General features: G+C 50.0%; 2 protein-coding genes across 5 annotated transcripts; one reads left to right on the top strand and one right to left on the bottom strand.

Moving 5' to 3' along the window:
• Positions 1-291: 291 nt before the first annotated feature.
• On the bottom strand, positions 292-2,928 carry LOC101062434 (midnolin-A). Of its 4 annotated transcripts, none has more exons than XM_011616484.2 (7): positions 2,563-2,917; positions 2,399-2,486; positions 2,243-2,305; positions 1,713-1,970; positions 1,365-1,374; positions 1,011-1,241; positions 292-925 (listed from the first exon to the last, which is right to left on the bottom strand). In XM_011616484.2, the coding sequence occupies exons 1-7, from the start codon at positions 2,787-2,789 to the stop codon at positions 762-764; spliced, it is 1,041 nt and encodes a 346-aa protein (XP_011614786.2). In that variant the 5' UTR covers positions 2,790-2,917; the 3' UTR covers positions 292-761. The 4 variants fall into 4 exon arrangements, with proteins under 4 accessions (XP_011614786.2, XP_029687447.1, XP_011614784.2 ...); XM_029831587.1 differs by having other exon boundaries at positions 1,011-1,274; positions 1,365-1,458; positions 1,542-1,970; XM_011616482.2 differs by having other exon boundaries at positions 1,365-1,458; positions 1,542-1,970; positions 2,563-2,908.
• Positions 2,929-4,768: 1,840 nt separating this feature from the next.
• On the top strand, positions 4,769-11,112 carry cbarpa (CACN subunit beta associated regulatory protein a). The gene is made up of 11 exons (XM_029830646.1): positions 4,769-4,916; positions 5,126-5,309; positions 5,969-6,040; positions 7,361-7,506; positions 7,600-7,661; positions 7,738-7,903; positions 7,984-8,164; positions 8,238-8,372; positions 8,834-9,023; positions 9,115-9,307; positions 9,378-11,112. The coding sequence occupies exons 3-11, from the start codon at positions 5,993-5,995 to the stop codon at positions 11,074-11,076; spliced, it is 2,820 nt and encodes a 939-aa protein (XP_029686506.1). The 5' UTR covers positions 4,769-4,916; positions 5,126-5,309; positions 5,969-5,992; the 3' UTR covers positions 11,077-11,112.
• Positions 11,113-11,623: the final 511 nt, after the last annotated feature.

Below are 11,623 nucleotides of genomic sequence, written 5' to 3' on the forward strand. Positions count from 1 at the left end.
ATTAATTTGAAAGCTATTTCGTGGATTCCCAGTGTCTGTATACATAAATACATCTATTATTAGCATGCATGTTTATTTTCTAACATTGTAAATTATTTAGCTGATGAGATAATACAGTCAAAGAGAAAAGCTACCTCGTGCTCTCCTGTTTTTGCAAGGGAAACCTCTCAAATAACCCTATTCCTGAGCTGAATAAAACTAAATAATAAGTTAATGAATGAGACACATAAATACACACTCTCTTATCAACAGATATATCAGCCCAAAAGAGCCTCATTAAAAACCTTCAGGCAGATTTCTGAGTTTTCTTTATTTTCAGTGATTTGTTTTTACCTGTTTTACATTGTGAAATTGTAAAATAGTGTGCCTTCTGCACAGAAATATTGACATTCTGCACAGAAATATTGACACATCATGCTAAGGCAATGGAATGCAAACATACCGTACATTCTTTATCATTTGTACAAAACAGTGATTAAAATAAAAGGAAACTGAAAGTTGTGTGATAGGCTACATGGGTAGGCTACATGGGTAGGCTACATGGGTAGGCTACATGGGTAGGCTACCGGTACATGGGTAGGCTACATGGGAACTACGATGTTGCATAAAGTCGCAACAGTGAGAGCCACACAACTCAGTTTTTTCCCTCTCTGCAATGCAGTATGCACTCTGCTGCTCTTTCTCTTATTTCACAAGTTGATCAGATGTCAGTAATTTCCTTTGAGGGGCCATCACAGTGAGTAAATCCGTTGTCCAGCAGGCTAGGGACGATGGTGAGGTTGCCGGTACGGGCGAGGGATTGAGATTTGGGCTTTCCTGCGACTCAGCCTTTGCTTGCGCCTCTGATGCATCATAACCTGCAGCTGCTTTAGCTTATAATGCAGTGTTTGATCCCTCTGAGTGGTTGAACGTAACAGACACTCACCTACAAAGATATGAAAATGCTAAAAAGGATCAAAATTTAAACATAGAATAGTGTTTAGTATACGTTCAGTAAATATAAAGCTCACCTGAAGTATTTCTGTGTTGGTCAGTCCTCTGCTTATCTGTCACTGCTTCCTTTTTTGCTTGGCTTGGTTCTTCTTCTGTGTTTAAGATGGGAGATTGGAGACCCGACGGTGCAGGTGCAGGGCCCTGGCCATGGTAGGGGGCTTTGAGAAGGTCGTTAAGGATCTGCAGAATGATTGCGATGCCATGCTGATGTTGGCTGATGCTGCTCTGACAAGAAGGAGCCAGAGTGCCTGATAGCAGAACAAGAAGTGAAGGTGAATAACCTGTACAAACATAAGCATCAAAGTTCCAACATATTCACTTTTGTAACTGTTTTCAGCTACTCAAATGTGATGATCGTCAGCAAGACTCACCAGAAAATGTCCCGGAATAGAAACCTGGAGAGTGGCTCACAAAACTGTCTATGGCGGCTCCTGGCTGTGTGATCATCTCCGGCGATGAAGAAGTCTACAACAGGCAGCGAGAAGAACGAGAATAATGCAGAGATGTTGGTGGAGATACACTTTAATAAGGGACTACACAAGACTAACCTTTTTGCTAGCTGTGGCAGGCACCGGGCTCGCAGCTGGGCTGGAGCCTGATTGGTGTGAACATCTGCTATGTGGACAAACCGGAGTTACAGCACGACCCGGAGAGGGGTGCGAGGGGCAGAAGGGATCATTGCAGGACACAGTATGGGTAGTGTTCTCTGAAACGGAGGTGCAGCCCTTTAAGTTAAACTGGGGTCTTGGTCTTTGAGGGCTGAACTGCGACAAGGACGGTCCCTGTGCTGAGGTGAAGGTTTGAGAGGTGGGCGCCGTGTTGGATCTGCCGGCGTTGGCGTCGACCGCCCTTGGGTCCTGTTTCCACTGCAGATCTGTGACGTCCTGAGCCGACAGCTGGAGCTCCACATACATCACGTGGGTGCCAACTTCAAGGTTGATATATATTGGGGAGCGCCCAGACAGGAAGTCTCTGACCTACACCAGGAACAAAACACTTTAGTTACAATCATGTAGTTTTGATGCAGGCTGCCACCATAGTAACTGAGACTGTGGCTGAACACAACAAACATTACCTTATCTCCCTTTACAAATGAAGCATGAAGCTGCACTGGTGTGTGTGTGTACTTTCTTATTATCTATAGGATTAGAGCTTTTGTGAAGCATATGATGCACTCATGTTGGAATTCACAGTGTAACCGTACACATAATTTATAGCAATCACTTTAGACATCAGACTAAACAGCTACCTGGACTTCTGTTAAACTTTCCAAAATGTCCTTGAAACTTCTTTCAGCCCTCTGAGTTGGACACTGGGACAGTAAAAACAAAGAGAAGAAATCATTCTTTCCATTCAGTCACTGATTTCACCACATTTCTTGTTTCGGTTTTAGTAAATTACTTACAGCCAATCCAGCTTCAATGACAGGTATGAGGGTGAGTTTGCTGCCATCTGTTACACCCAGGTCCAACAGGCTTCCCGCAGTCAGCTGTCTGTCACGGACCCGTTTGTGGTCAACGACTGAGTAACTCATTAATGTGCGTGGTTTGGTGGAGGACGCAAACTCACCGGTGTTTGTGGACGAGAACAATTCTGTCCGTCTGCAGTCTCAGTCTTCTGGAGATATGTGTCCTCAGTCCCTCCACAGTCTCCCCTCGGGAAATGGTGAGTTCCACCGGGGTGCCGGTCGTTGAGGCGATGGCCAAACGCATGGTGGGCAGACCAGTGGAGACCCCAGCCCCGCAGTGTGCAGAGCGACCTGGGGGGAAGCTACAGACCCCCTGCTGCTGCTCCATTCTACCGATAAAGCCCGATTCCGGTCGCTACAGCTCCTCTCGCTGGCTGTGTCAGCCGCTGCAATACTCAGCCGGTGCGTAAAAACACCTCAACCCTTTCAGTAAACGCCCCGCCCACCGGGACACAAAGCCAATCAGTGACCGCCTTAAGAGCAGGCAGCGTGTTCTGACCAATCAGAGCGCCCGCTTCCACACCTGGCTTCAGCCTGGCGGGAGTCATTTGCCATTCATAAATGATGCAATCTGCACAGAGGTTTGATATTTATTCCAGGGTGTCGTCATATGAGACTGTCCAGGCGCATAGACAAACAATGAATCACATTATTTATCATGTTTAAACATGTCATGTTTTCTCCTGTTTCTGGACGAAGTACGCTGATTATGTACTCAATTAATGATGCTTTGTTAATAGAAATAAAGTATATGTGTACATGCATATAGATAATTTAATTCGTATTATTTTCCATGTGAAAATGGATTTTCTGAATGATAAAGATATGATTTCATCCTGAAACCCTTTCACACATGCCCACCTCTCCGAATGCTGGGAAATAACCTCACAGACGCCGTTTTGGACGGCTCTTTGTATCCTGTATTTTCACTTCAGCTGCTTAGCATTCCAGTCCAGTATCAGGTCCGCCACAGGATGTCAGGATGCACCTGTCACAATCGCAGGGTGAGGAGGAGCAGCCTGGAGTAAAGTGACGTAGGAAGCCTGGGAGGTCACAGAAATGTAGCTAATATGCCTCTCTTAATGGCGGCTAAAAATAGCTGCACCCCTCCACACACACACTTTATCCAGCGTGCGTCATATCGCCTACCTCTTTTCCTTGATCCGCCCCCGCCCTCACTAACGCTCAGACACATTTTTCTCGCCGTGTTTCAACCTGTGCGTCAAAATAAAACTATTCCTCTGTGGTCTAATTAAACGAATCATTGTTTAATCAGTCATTATGTCATCAGTATTCTGGGCACACTTTGTGTAGACACATTAACATTTTTGCTGAACCACTGCAATTTAAAAAGGAATTAATAAGCTTTTCTTGATTATAGTGACCTTTGCAATTATTGGATGCACTTGGTTTCTCAGTGGAATTTTGTCCTCCCCGTCTCCTTGGACCATCCTTCACATCCTCCTTCTCAGGTCTGTACAACATCTCACACACATGAGCGAGAAGGGAGAGATGGCTGCTTTTCATTCCTCAGACCTAGCCGAGAACAATTCCACAGGATGTCCTGCTCTCCAGAGCAAGCGCAGACGCAGTGCTGACGTCACCCATCCTGGAACCCACACACACACACACACACACGCACACACACATTCCGTGTACATTCTCTCCTCGTTTATATCACCCCTACTCGGCCTCTCTGGCACCATTTCCCAGATGTTCTATTATGTTCTACCGAGAGTTCCTGAAATTCTAGAGGTGGAATTCAAAGAATTCACGGTGCTTTGACTGCATGTTTGTTGCACTGAGAAATACAAAAGAATAAAATAAAGAGGCCTTTCTGCCTTCAAAACAACAGCCAGATCCTCTATATAAATATCTAAATACATAGAAAAACCGACAATGGTGGCAATTTAGATCGTTTTCAAATGTCGACCCTCATGAAGATAGATAGATAGATAGATAGATAGATAGATAGATAGATAGATAGATAGATAGATAGATAGATAGATAGATAGATAGATAGATAGATAGATAGATAGATAGATACAATGGGGAAGGGCTGCCACCGTGTGGTCAAATGTGACATTACTCCAACTAGTGCCCGTCTCTTGACCTCGAAATAGCAAAACTGCCACATTAAACGAGGAGACCAAAGTATATTGAAGATATAAAAAAAATCGACATGTCTGGACCGATGGCAAACACTAAATCCAAACCAACCGATCTTTCGCCTCGGAAGAGGATTGTCATTCATGAGCATCTGCTGTGAATGAGGACGGATTTTCTCCTCCAGCCCGCATCATCAGCCTCCTCCGCCAACGTCAGCGGTGGTCACGTGGTCCGCTGTTGGTGGGTGTGTCCTATCGCGTGAGGGTTCATTCATAACTACAGTCGCGTTTTGGAGCCCAAACTGAAGTATGCAGACGGGCCAGGCTGGACCGGAGTCTACAGACAGGTGAGTCCGATCCCGGGCCGGGTCTCATCCGGACCTGTCCCAGTTCAGGCGATGTTATCTCCTCTGTTATGTAAAATGAGGGATGGCTGGTGCGCCTCGGCTTCAGATACTCGCTGGATTCGAATTGCAGTGAGGGGCGCCCGGGGACCACAGAGGGGAGCCTCCGTGTCCGGCCCACGAAGGATTCAGCCCTGATCTGTTTCCCACAGGGTGCCAACGGACGACGCGAGAATGTGGGACAGCCCCGGTCGGCGGTTTTTCACCGGAGAGAGGAAGACAGTGGTGCTGAGGCTGCTGCCGCTGCTGCCGCTGGGCGCCGCCGGCTGCAGCGGCTCGCTGTAGTCAGCCTGCACAGAGCGGAGGGAAGCTGCTCCAACACCGCCTATATAAACCGTAAGACAGATCGGAACACCATCAGCTGCACCCCCCCCCCCCCCTCCCCCCCCTCATCCTATGTCAGCGCACGCTGCGCGAAACAGCCAGGCATCACTACAGTGACGGAATCTGTCTGTCCGCGCCGTGCGTCCGACCATCTGTCCAAATAAGAGATGATGTGACCATCACCATCAAGTCACTGGAACCTGAACCGCTCACACTCCCGCGCTCACGCACGCACGGCCACACACATACACTACACGGCCACACACATACAGATAAACAGCAACGACCATATATATTACTAGAGTCTTCCCAGGGAAATATATTTGTATAAAGCCGATTTAATGCCAATAAACAGGATTCTATCGTTTTGTTTATGCTGTTTCTATACGGCCAGGATGCTCCTCTTTGTCTCCATCTCGTGCCTCCAGTATGTATGTAATATTACATAAAACGGGACACTCACATGTTCTGGGTGTGTGCTGCAGAGTCGCCAGCACGACTAAGAATGCAGTAATCGGTGTTACACCAGCTCCAGCCCGTGTGAATAATCATGTTACTGTCATGGAATGACTGAAGCCAGCTTCAGAAACCAGTTTGACTGTAAAATCAACCCCCCCCCCTCGGCACTTAAGTTGATATTGGGCGGTGACGGCTGTGTCTGACCTCTGCAGGGCTCTCTCTCGCTGACCTGGACCATGAGCAATGCTTTGGCTGCTCTTCCAAGTCTGACGGAGAACTCCACTGTGAGTAGCAACCACGACTTTACACACCTTGCATCTTCACTCCGCCCTTTGCATGGATGGAAGAGTAGCTGAAGCAGGGAGGGTGGCGGTGGGTGATTCCTGGGCAGTTAGAGGCGTCTGTCTGTCCGTCAATCTGTCCGTCCGATGGGAGAACTGACGGCCGGTCGCCAGACAATGTGCGTTAGAAAGCTTGAAGGGAGAAAATAGCTCAGCTGTCCCTCCATTTGATTGATTAAACTGTTCTCCCTGTTCGGCTGAGCTTGGAAAAACAGGCACTTTGACAAGCTTGGCGTTTTCCTCTGCGTGCACGCACACACACGTGTGTGTGTGTGTGTGTGCCCCATAATTGCAACACAGTTTTTCCTGTGCTGCTTCTTTTGTTCAAATGCTAATTTAATTGTTTTATATATATCCAGCGAGGAGTTTTATGAGTTCCTCAAGGCTTCTTAAAACGTTTGTCTTGTTTTTTAGGAGGGGGTGGGGGGGTGGGGGGTGTAAAAGGTTCTCCATGGGAAGAGGAGCCAGGAAAGTCTGGTGTGGGGATTGCTCATGTGCGTCTGCATCCTCCTCGGATTTCCATTTTTAGCTTGCGGAGGCCTCGCTTCTCTCTCATTGAGAGGAGCCGGGAAATTGAATTAAGGGTCTCACTGACGTTTCGATTAGCATCCCCCAAGCTCACTCAGCCAAGACTATTAATCAGGGAGAGTGGAGAACAGGACAGCCGCGCTGTCAGCTACGTGAAGACAGAGCCGGAGCTGCGGGAGTTGCGCGCATGAACGTCGCTGAGGGAGAGGAGAACATTTTCTCCAGCCTCGATTATGGTCCTTATTAAACGTTACAACACTTATGCGACACCCTGGCGCGGCGTAGAGATTCTTCACTGGAGAAAAGGGAGGAAAGAAATAGGCAGAAAACTGTATTATTGTCCCAGCAGGATTGGCGCAGAGGCCAGGTTTACAATGCTGGTGCTATTACAGGAATATTGCACTCCAATTAGTTATTGTGTAACACCCGCAGTTACAGAGGCCGCAGACCATCAAGGTTGAGCAGATTGTTGCTGCAGGCTTCACTATTCACGCGTATACTGTTTATTTTTATGTTCATCTGGTCTCTGTGTACGTGCGGGTGTTGGTTTTATGGCTCACTAGCATCTGGAAATTGTTACCTTACTTTCTTTGACCTGCCTATAAATCACCCACCGCCTCTAACTAAGACAAAGAAAGCAAACGCACGGATCCAGTGGGAAATACTTGGACTCTGCTGATCACTCCTCCATTACTATACACGCAGTCTTTACAGGCTCCCGTGCTTCTTCCCCAGGAGGTGCCCGTGTCTGCAGGCCAGGCGGAGAACTATGTGCTGCTGCTGGTGCTGCTGAGCATCTTTGCCGGGGGGACCCTGGTCCTGCTCTCTCTGCTGCTCCTCTTCTGCCACCGCTGCTGCATGGGCGGCCGCCGCTACTCCAGGTGCGAGGGCCGCGTCGGAAGCGCAAACGGAGATTCCGCGTCTTTTTGGTGTGATGATTGTGAAACTGACTGTGGAGTCTTGCCCCCGTTCAGGGCCAGCGATGACCTCGAGAAGACAAACACCACCTACGCGGAAGACTCTCAGCCCACTCAAGGTAGGAGCGGCGTGAAGATTCGTTTAAACGTTTCTGCTGGCGCGCAGGGTTCGCTTCCAGTGTCTCCCTCTCCCAGAAATCACCATTCACCTGGACGAATCAGACGCCCTCTCAGCCGCCAGCTGTCACGATGGAGAGTCCGAGCGCTTCGTCTCCACTGGTTATACCGGCCGAAGAGTCTCTTTCAATGAATCTGCACTTTATGAGAAGGAGAAGACGACTCAAAGCGACAAAGTGCGCAGGTAGTGATCCTCTTTTATCGACATCTGCGCTAAGCAGCCGTGACAGGTTCTAACCAACCGTCCCGGTGCCTGTTTCTCAGGTACACGCTGACAGAGGGAGACTTTCACCACCTCAAGAAGGCCCGGCTGACACACTTACACCTGCCGCCGGCTCCCTGCGACCTGAAGATTCTTACCATCATGGAATGCGACTCAGCAGGGAGCAGCACCAACAACATCAGCGAGACCGCGTCTCCCAACCTCCCCGTCACCATCTACCAGGTGAGCTGCCATCACCTTACCCCCACCTGACTGCATCCAAGCGTCTCTAACTTGGACTGATTCCCGTCTCCAGCCCAGTGAGAGACAAGCCCTGGACTGGACTGGGCAGGGCCTCAGTGGGGGTCTGCCAGGAGATACGTGCCACTCCACAATCCTGGAGCTGGGGCCCGGACAGGCTTCCGTAACCATGAAGGAGAGGTCCCAAACAGTGAGTTTCACCTTCTCCAACATGTGGGGTGATGAAGGAATGAATGCAGATGCATTCAAATGCAGAGGAATATTCACTGGATTACCTGCTATAGATGCTAAAACCGCAGCTGAAGTGGCTTTAGATCTCACTCACGGCAGATGGTTGAAAATGCACCTCATTATCGTGTCCAAAAATGGCTGAAAATGTAGGACTTTATGCTTCCTCCTGCACTGATGCCAAGAAGACTCTAAACCAAACCACTGGTTCTATTTAAAAAGCTTTTATCTGATCAACAGCTGGGTATTATTTTTTTGTTTGCTTCAGATTTACATGCTAAGGACACTGCTGCTCACAGCATGAAAAAGCACAATCCCATAAAGGCTTTGCCCCCCCGCCCCGATTCATCTCGGCTTGTTCAACCAACCCGAAAAATCTCATCAGGTTCCGCCGCTGCTCTCGTTCTTTCTTGCTCCTCTCAGATGGAGGCCATCAGGGACAGGCGAGAGGCGGAGAAGGAAAAGGGGACGAGAACACAAGTGCCAGGCCAAACCTCGGTTCTACAGTTCCTTTCTAAGCTGCGGCGCCATGCGAGTTTGGAGGGGGCGGGGCCTTACTTTAAGAGATGGAAGTTTGACAGCAGCCACAGGGCTGCTAGTCTGGATGCCAAAGGTTTGGCTAAACGTCATGAATGATGACCACTTCTGAAGTTGTTTAAAGGACAGTGAAAAGCTTTACGTTGTCCTTTACGGTCTCACGTCAGGATCTCCGAAGAGGAGACCCTTCCAGAGGCAGAGGGCAGCGAGTGAAACTGCCGACCACACCGGAGACGACTCCCCTCCGCTGCGAGATGAGGTCATCGACTCTGTTGCTCGCACACCCAGCCAGGCCGGGGGCCTCCAGGCTCTCTCAGCAGAATCCCTGTCCCACCCGGGAAACTTGGACTTTCACAACAGGTGCGTTCTTTCTCGCGATGCCACGTGATGCGCCGTGAAATACCGATTAAATGACGGTTTATCTGTGCAGGCTGAACCTGGAGGTGGGCGGCGGTAGTGGTACCGCAAAGGTGGACATCCCAGCAGCTGGTGTTCACTCCCAGCAGCCAAAGGAGGCCACAGAACATCTGACAGAAGAAGAGGAAACAAACTTTGGGTCAATCAGAAGGACAGAAGTTACAGAAGAAGAGAAGAAAGAAGCCGCCATACTGGGAAGATCAACCAAAAATACGGAGATGGAGCAGGTGGCATCACATGTGAGGAAGAGGACAGGAGAAGAAGTAGAAGATGGAGATGAATCGATCTCAGAGGCCGTGGTCAGAGGAAGGGCTGACTCAGGCTCATCGCTTTCCTTCGTGATTCGCCAGGAGAGTTTGGAGGTGGCTCCCTCTTTGTATAGAGACATCTGGAGCTTGAGAGCGTCCCTGGAACAATATGTGTCTTCAGACCAGAGCAGCACAGATCACGAGTCCGTCCGCAGTGACGCCGACAGCATCTCGTCCCTCTGCGGCGCAGGAGGTCGCTCCGGCCTGGACAGCTGCCTGTCGCAAGACTTGGATGACGACCCTGAAGGAGACGTGGAAGCGGACGTTTTGGACGGAGTCACCAGAGGAGACAATGACATGGGAAACGGAGTTGGGGGAGAGGCTGAGGCGGGTAACCGTAAGCTCCTTCAGATGGACAGTGGCTATGCCTCCATCGAGGCGCCATCCCGAGCCCCCGAGGAAATGCGTCTGTTCGGGACTCCTGGAGCTCCTCGGGGGAAGACGGCGTCCGAGAGGAGGATGTTCTTTACCAGCTCTGGGAGGAAAGGCTCGGTGTGCGAGAGCATCGAGGCCAAGCTCTTCCAGGAGGAGCTGGAGGACGAGATGAAAGAGGGCGCCGAGGAGAAACCGAAGACCTGCGCCCAGCCGAGTCCTCCTCAGGAACAACCCAAATCCCATCAGGATCCACAACCACAGCTGGGGTCTCCACTGATGAAGGTCATCCCGTCGGCCTCCAGCCCTCACAAACCCCGCCTTCGGCACCGAGACTACAGCATCGACGAGAAGACGGACGCTCTTTTCAACGAGTTCCTCAGACACGATCCCAGATTTGACCAACAGGATTCTCCGATGCGCACCAGGCACAGATCCAGAGTCCACCTCCGGAAACAATGGCAGAGACATAAGCAATACAGTGACCCAGGGTCAGGTGACGGGGGCAGATACTCCCCGTCCTTGGAGAGGCAGAGGTTCACGCCGCTGAGGCGCGGCGACAGCGCCGGGTACCCTCTGGACACCAGGTATCACAGCACACTCTCACGCATTGCGAGCGCCGCGGACGAAGAAGCCAGCGAGGTTGCAGCTTGCGAGGAAGCAGCCAAAGTCGGCACGGAGGACAGCGACCGTCCGAGCGAAGGGGACGCAGGCGGCGCCGCAGACACGGCGCAGAGCCGCAGAGCGTCCGGTGGCCACGCAACCACAAACGACACGGAAAGCACAATCAGCCGGGCTTCGACCACTGCGGCGGCACGGGAGAGCCACATGGACCCCAGAGTGGACAACCGGAACAACAACAGCAGTCAAGCTATTTTGTCAGAAGCTTCCCTCCCGGCGGAGTCGGACCTGGCGGACAAGCTGGCGGCGTCGGTGGAGGAGAGGCTCTACGGCGGCCTGCGGGGCCAGGGAGAGACGGATCAGGCGCTTAGAGTCTCTCACACGGCCTCACCTGGCTTCAGTCCCAGTTAACCTGACAAAAACAAACCACCTTCTGCTTCATCATTTATTTCAGATTCAATTGTAGTCAGCGGACTTAAAAAAAGAAGCTCCATCATGTCTTTGATTAGCGTCCCCTTCATGGATCACGGTTCATGTAAATACGGCCCGATGCGTCGCAGACATTCATAGACAGAACTTGGATGTTTTAGATCTTCCAGCATGTCCATTCAGACCTTATGTTCCACTGTGATACCATGTGACCACCATCACGACGAAACGCATTCATTCGCATAGCTTTGAAAATAGAAGTCTGTCTTTTAAAAAGAAAAGTCACACAGAAAAAAAAAACAGATGTGGAGGAATTCTCAGCATGCTACTGTATGTCCCTACGTGTAGGTCTGTGTGAATACTGTACAGATCCGCGGGGGTAACAAACCTCAGAAGTAGGAACATCGTAAACCCTTCAAGGTGTCCTCCTTGACCACCACAGGCCATTTTCTTTAAATAAATCTAAATTATAACTAAAGAACTGTGAGGTCAGGATCTCTGTTGGTTTGCAATCATATTAACAAGGGTA

The sequence above is a fragment of the Takifugu rubripes genome, chromosome 22 (genome assembly GCF_901000725.2).
Source record: "Takifugu rubripes chromosome 22, fTakRub1.2, whole genome shotgun sequence".
Taxonomy (NCBI): domain Eukaryota; kingdom Metazoa; phylum Chordata; class Actinopteri; order Tetraodontiformes; family Tetraodontidae; genus Takifugu; species Takifugu rubripes.

What these genes read in the sequence shown, in the direction of transcription:
- cbarpa (XM_029830646.1), top strand. Translation starts at nt 5,993, where the DNA reads ATGAGCAATGCTTTGGCTGCTCTTCCAAGTCTGACGGAGAACTCCACT. An exon ending in GGCGGCCGCCGCTACTCCAG is followed by an intron (nt 7,507 to 7,599) that starts GTGCGAGGGCCG and finishes GCCCCCGTTCAG; the next exon opens with GGCCAGCGATGACCTCGAGA. An exon ending in AGACTCTCAGCCCACTCAAG is followed by an intron (nt 7,662 to 7,737) that starts GTAGGAGCGGCG and finishes TCCCTCTCCCAG; the next exon opens with AAATCACCATTCACCTGGAC.
- LOC101062434 (XM_029831587.1), bottom strand. Translation starts at nt 2,789, where the DNA reads ATGGAGCAGCAGCAGGGGGTCTGTAGCTTCCCCCCAGGTCGCTCTGCA. An exon ending in CTATTCCGGGACATTTTCTG is followed by an intron (nt 1,275 to 1,364) that starts GTGAGTCTTGCT and finishes ATGTTTGTACAG; the next exon opens with GTTATTCACCTTCACTTCTT. An exon ending in CCAACACAGAAATACTTCAG is followed by an intron (nt 926 to 1,010) that starts GTGAGCTTTATA and finishes ATATCTTTGTAG; the next exon opens with GTGAGTGTCTGTTACGTTCA.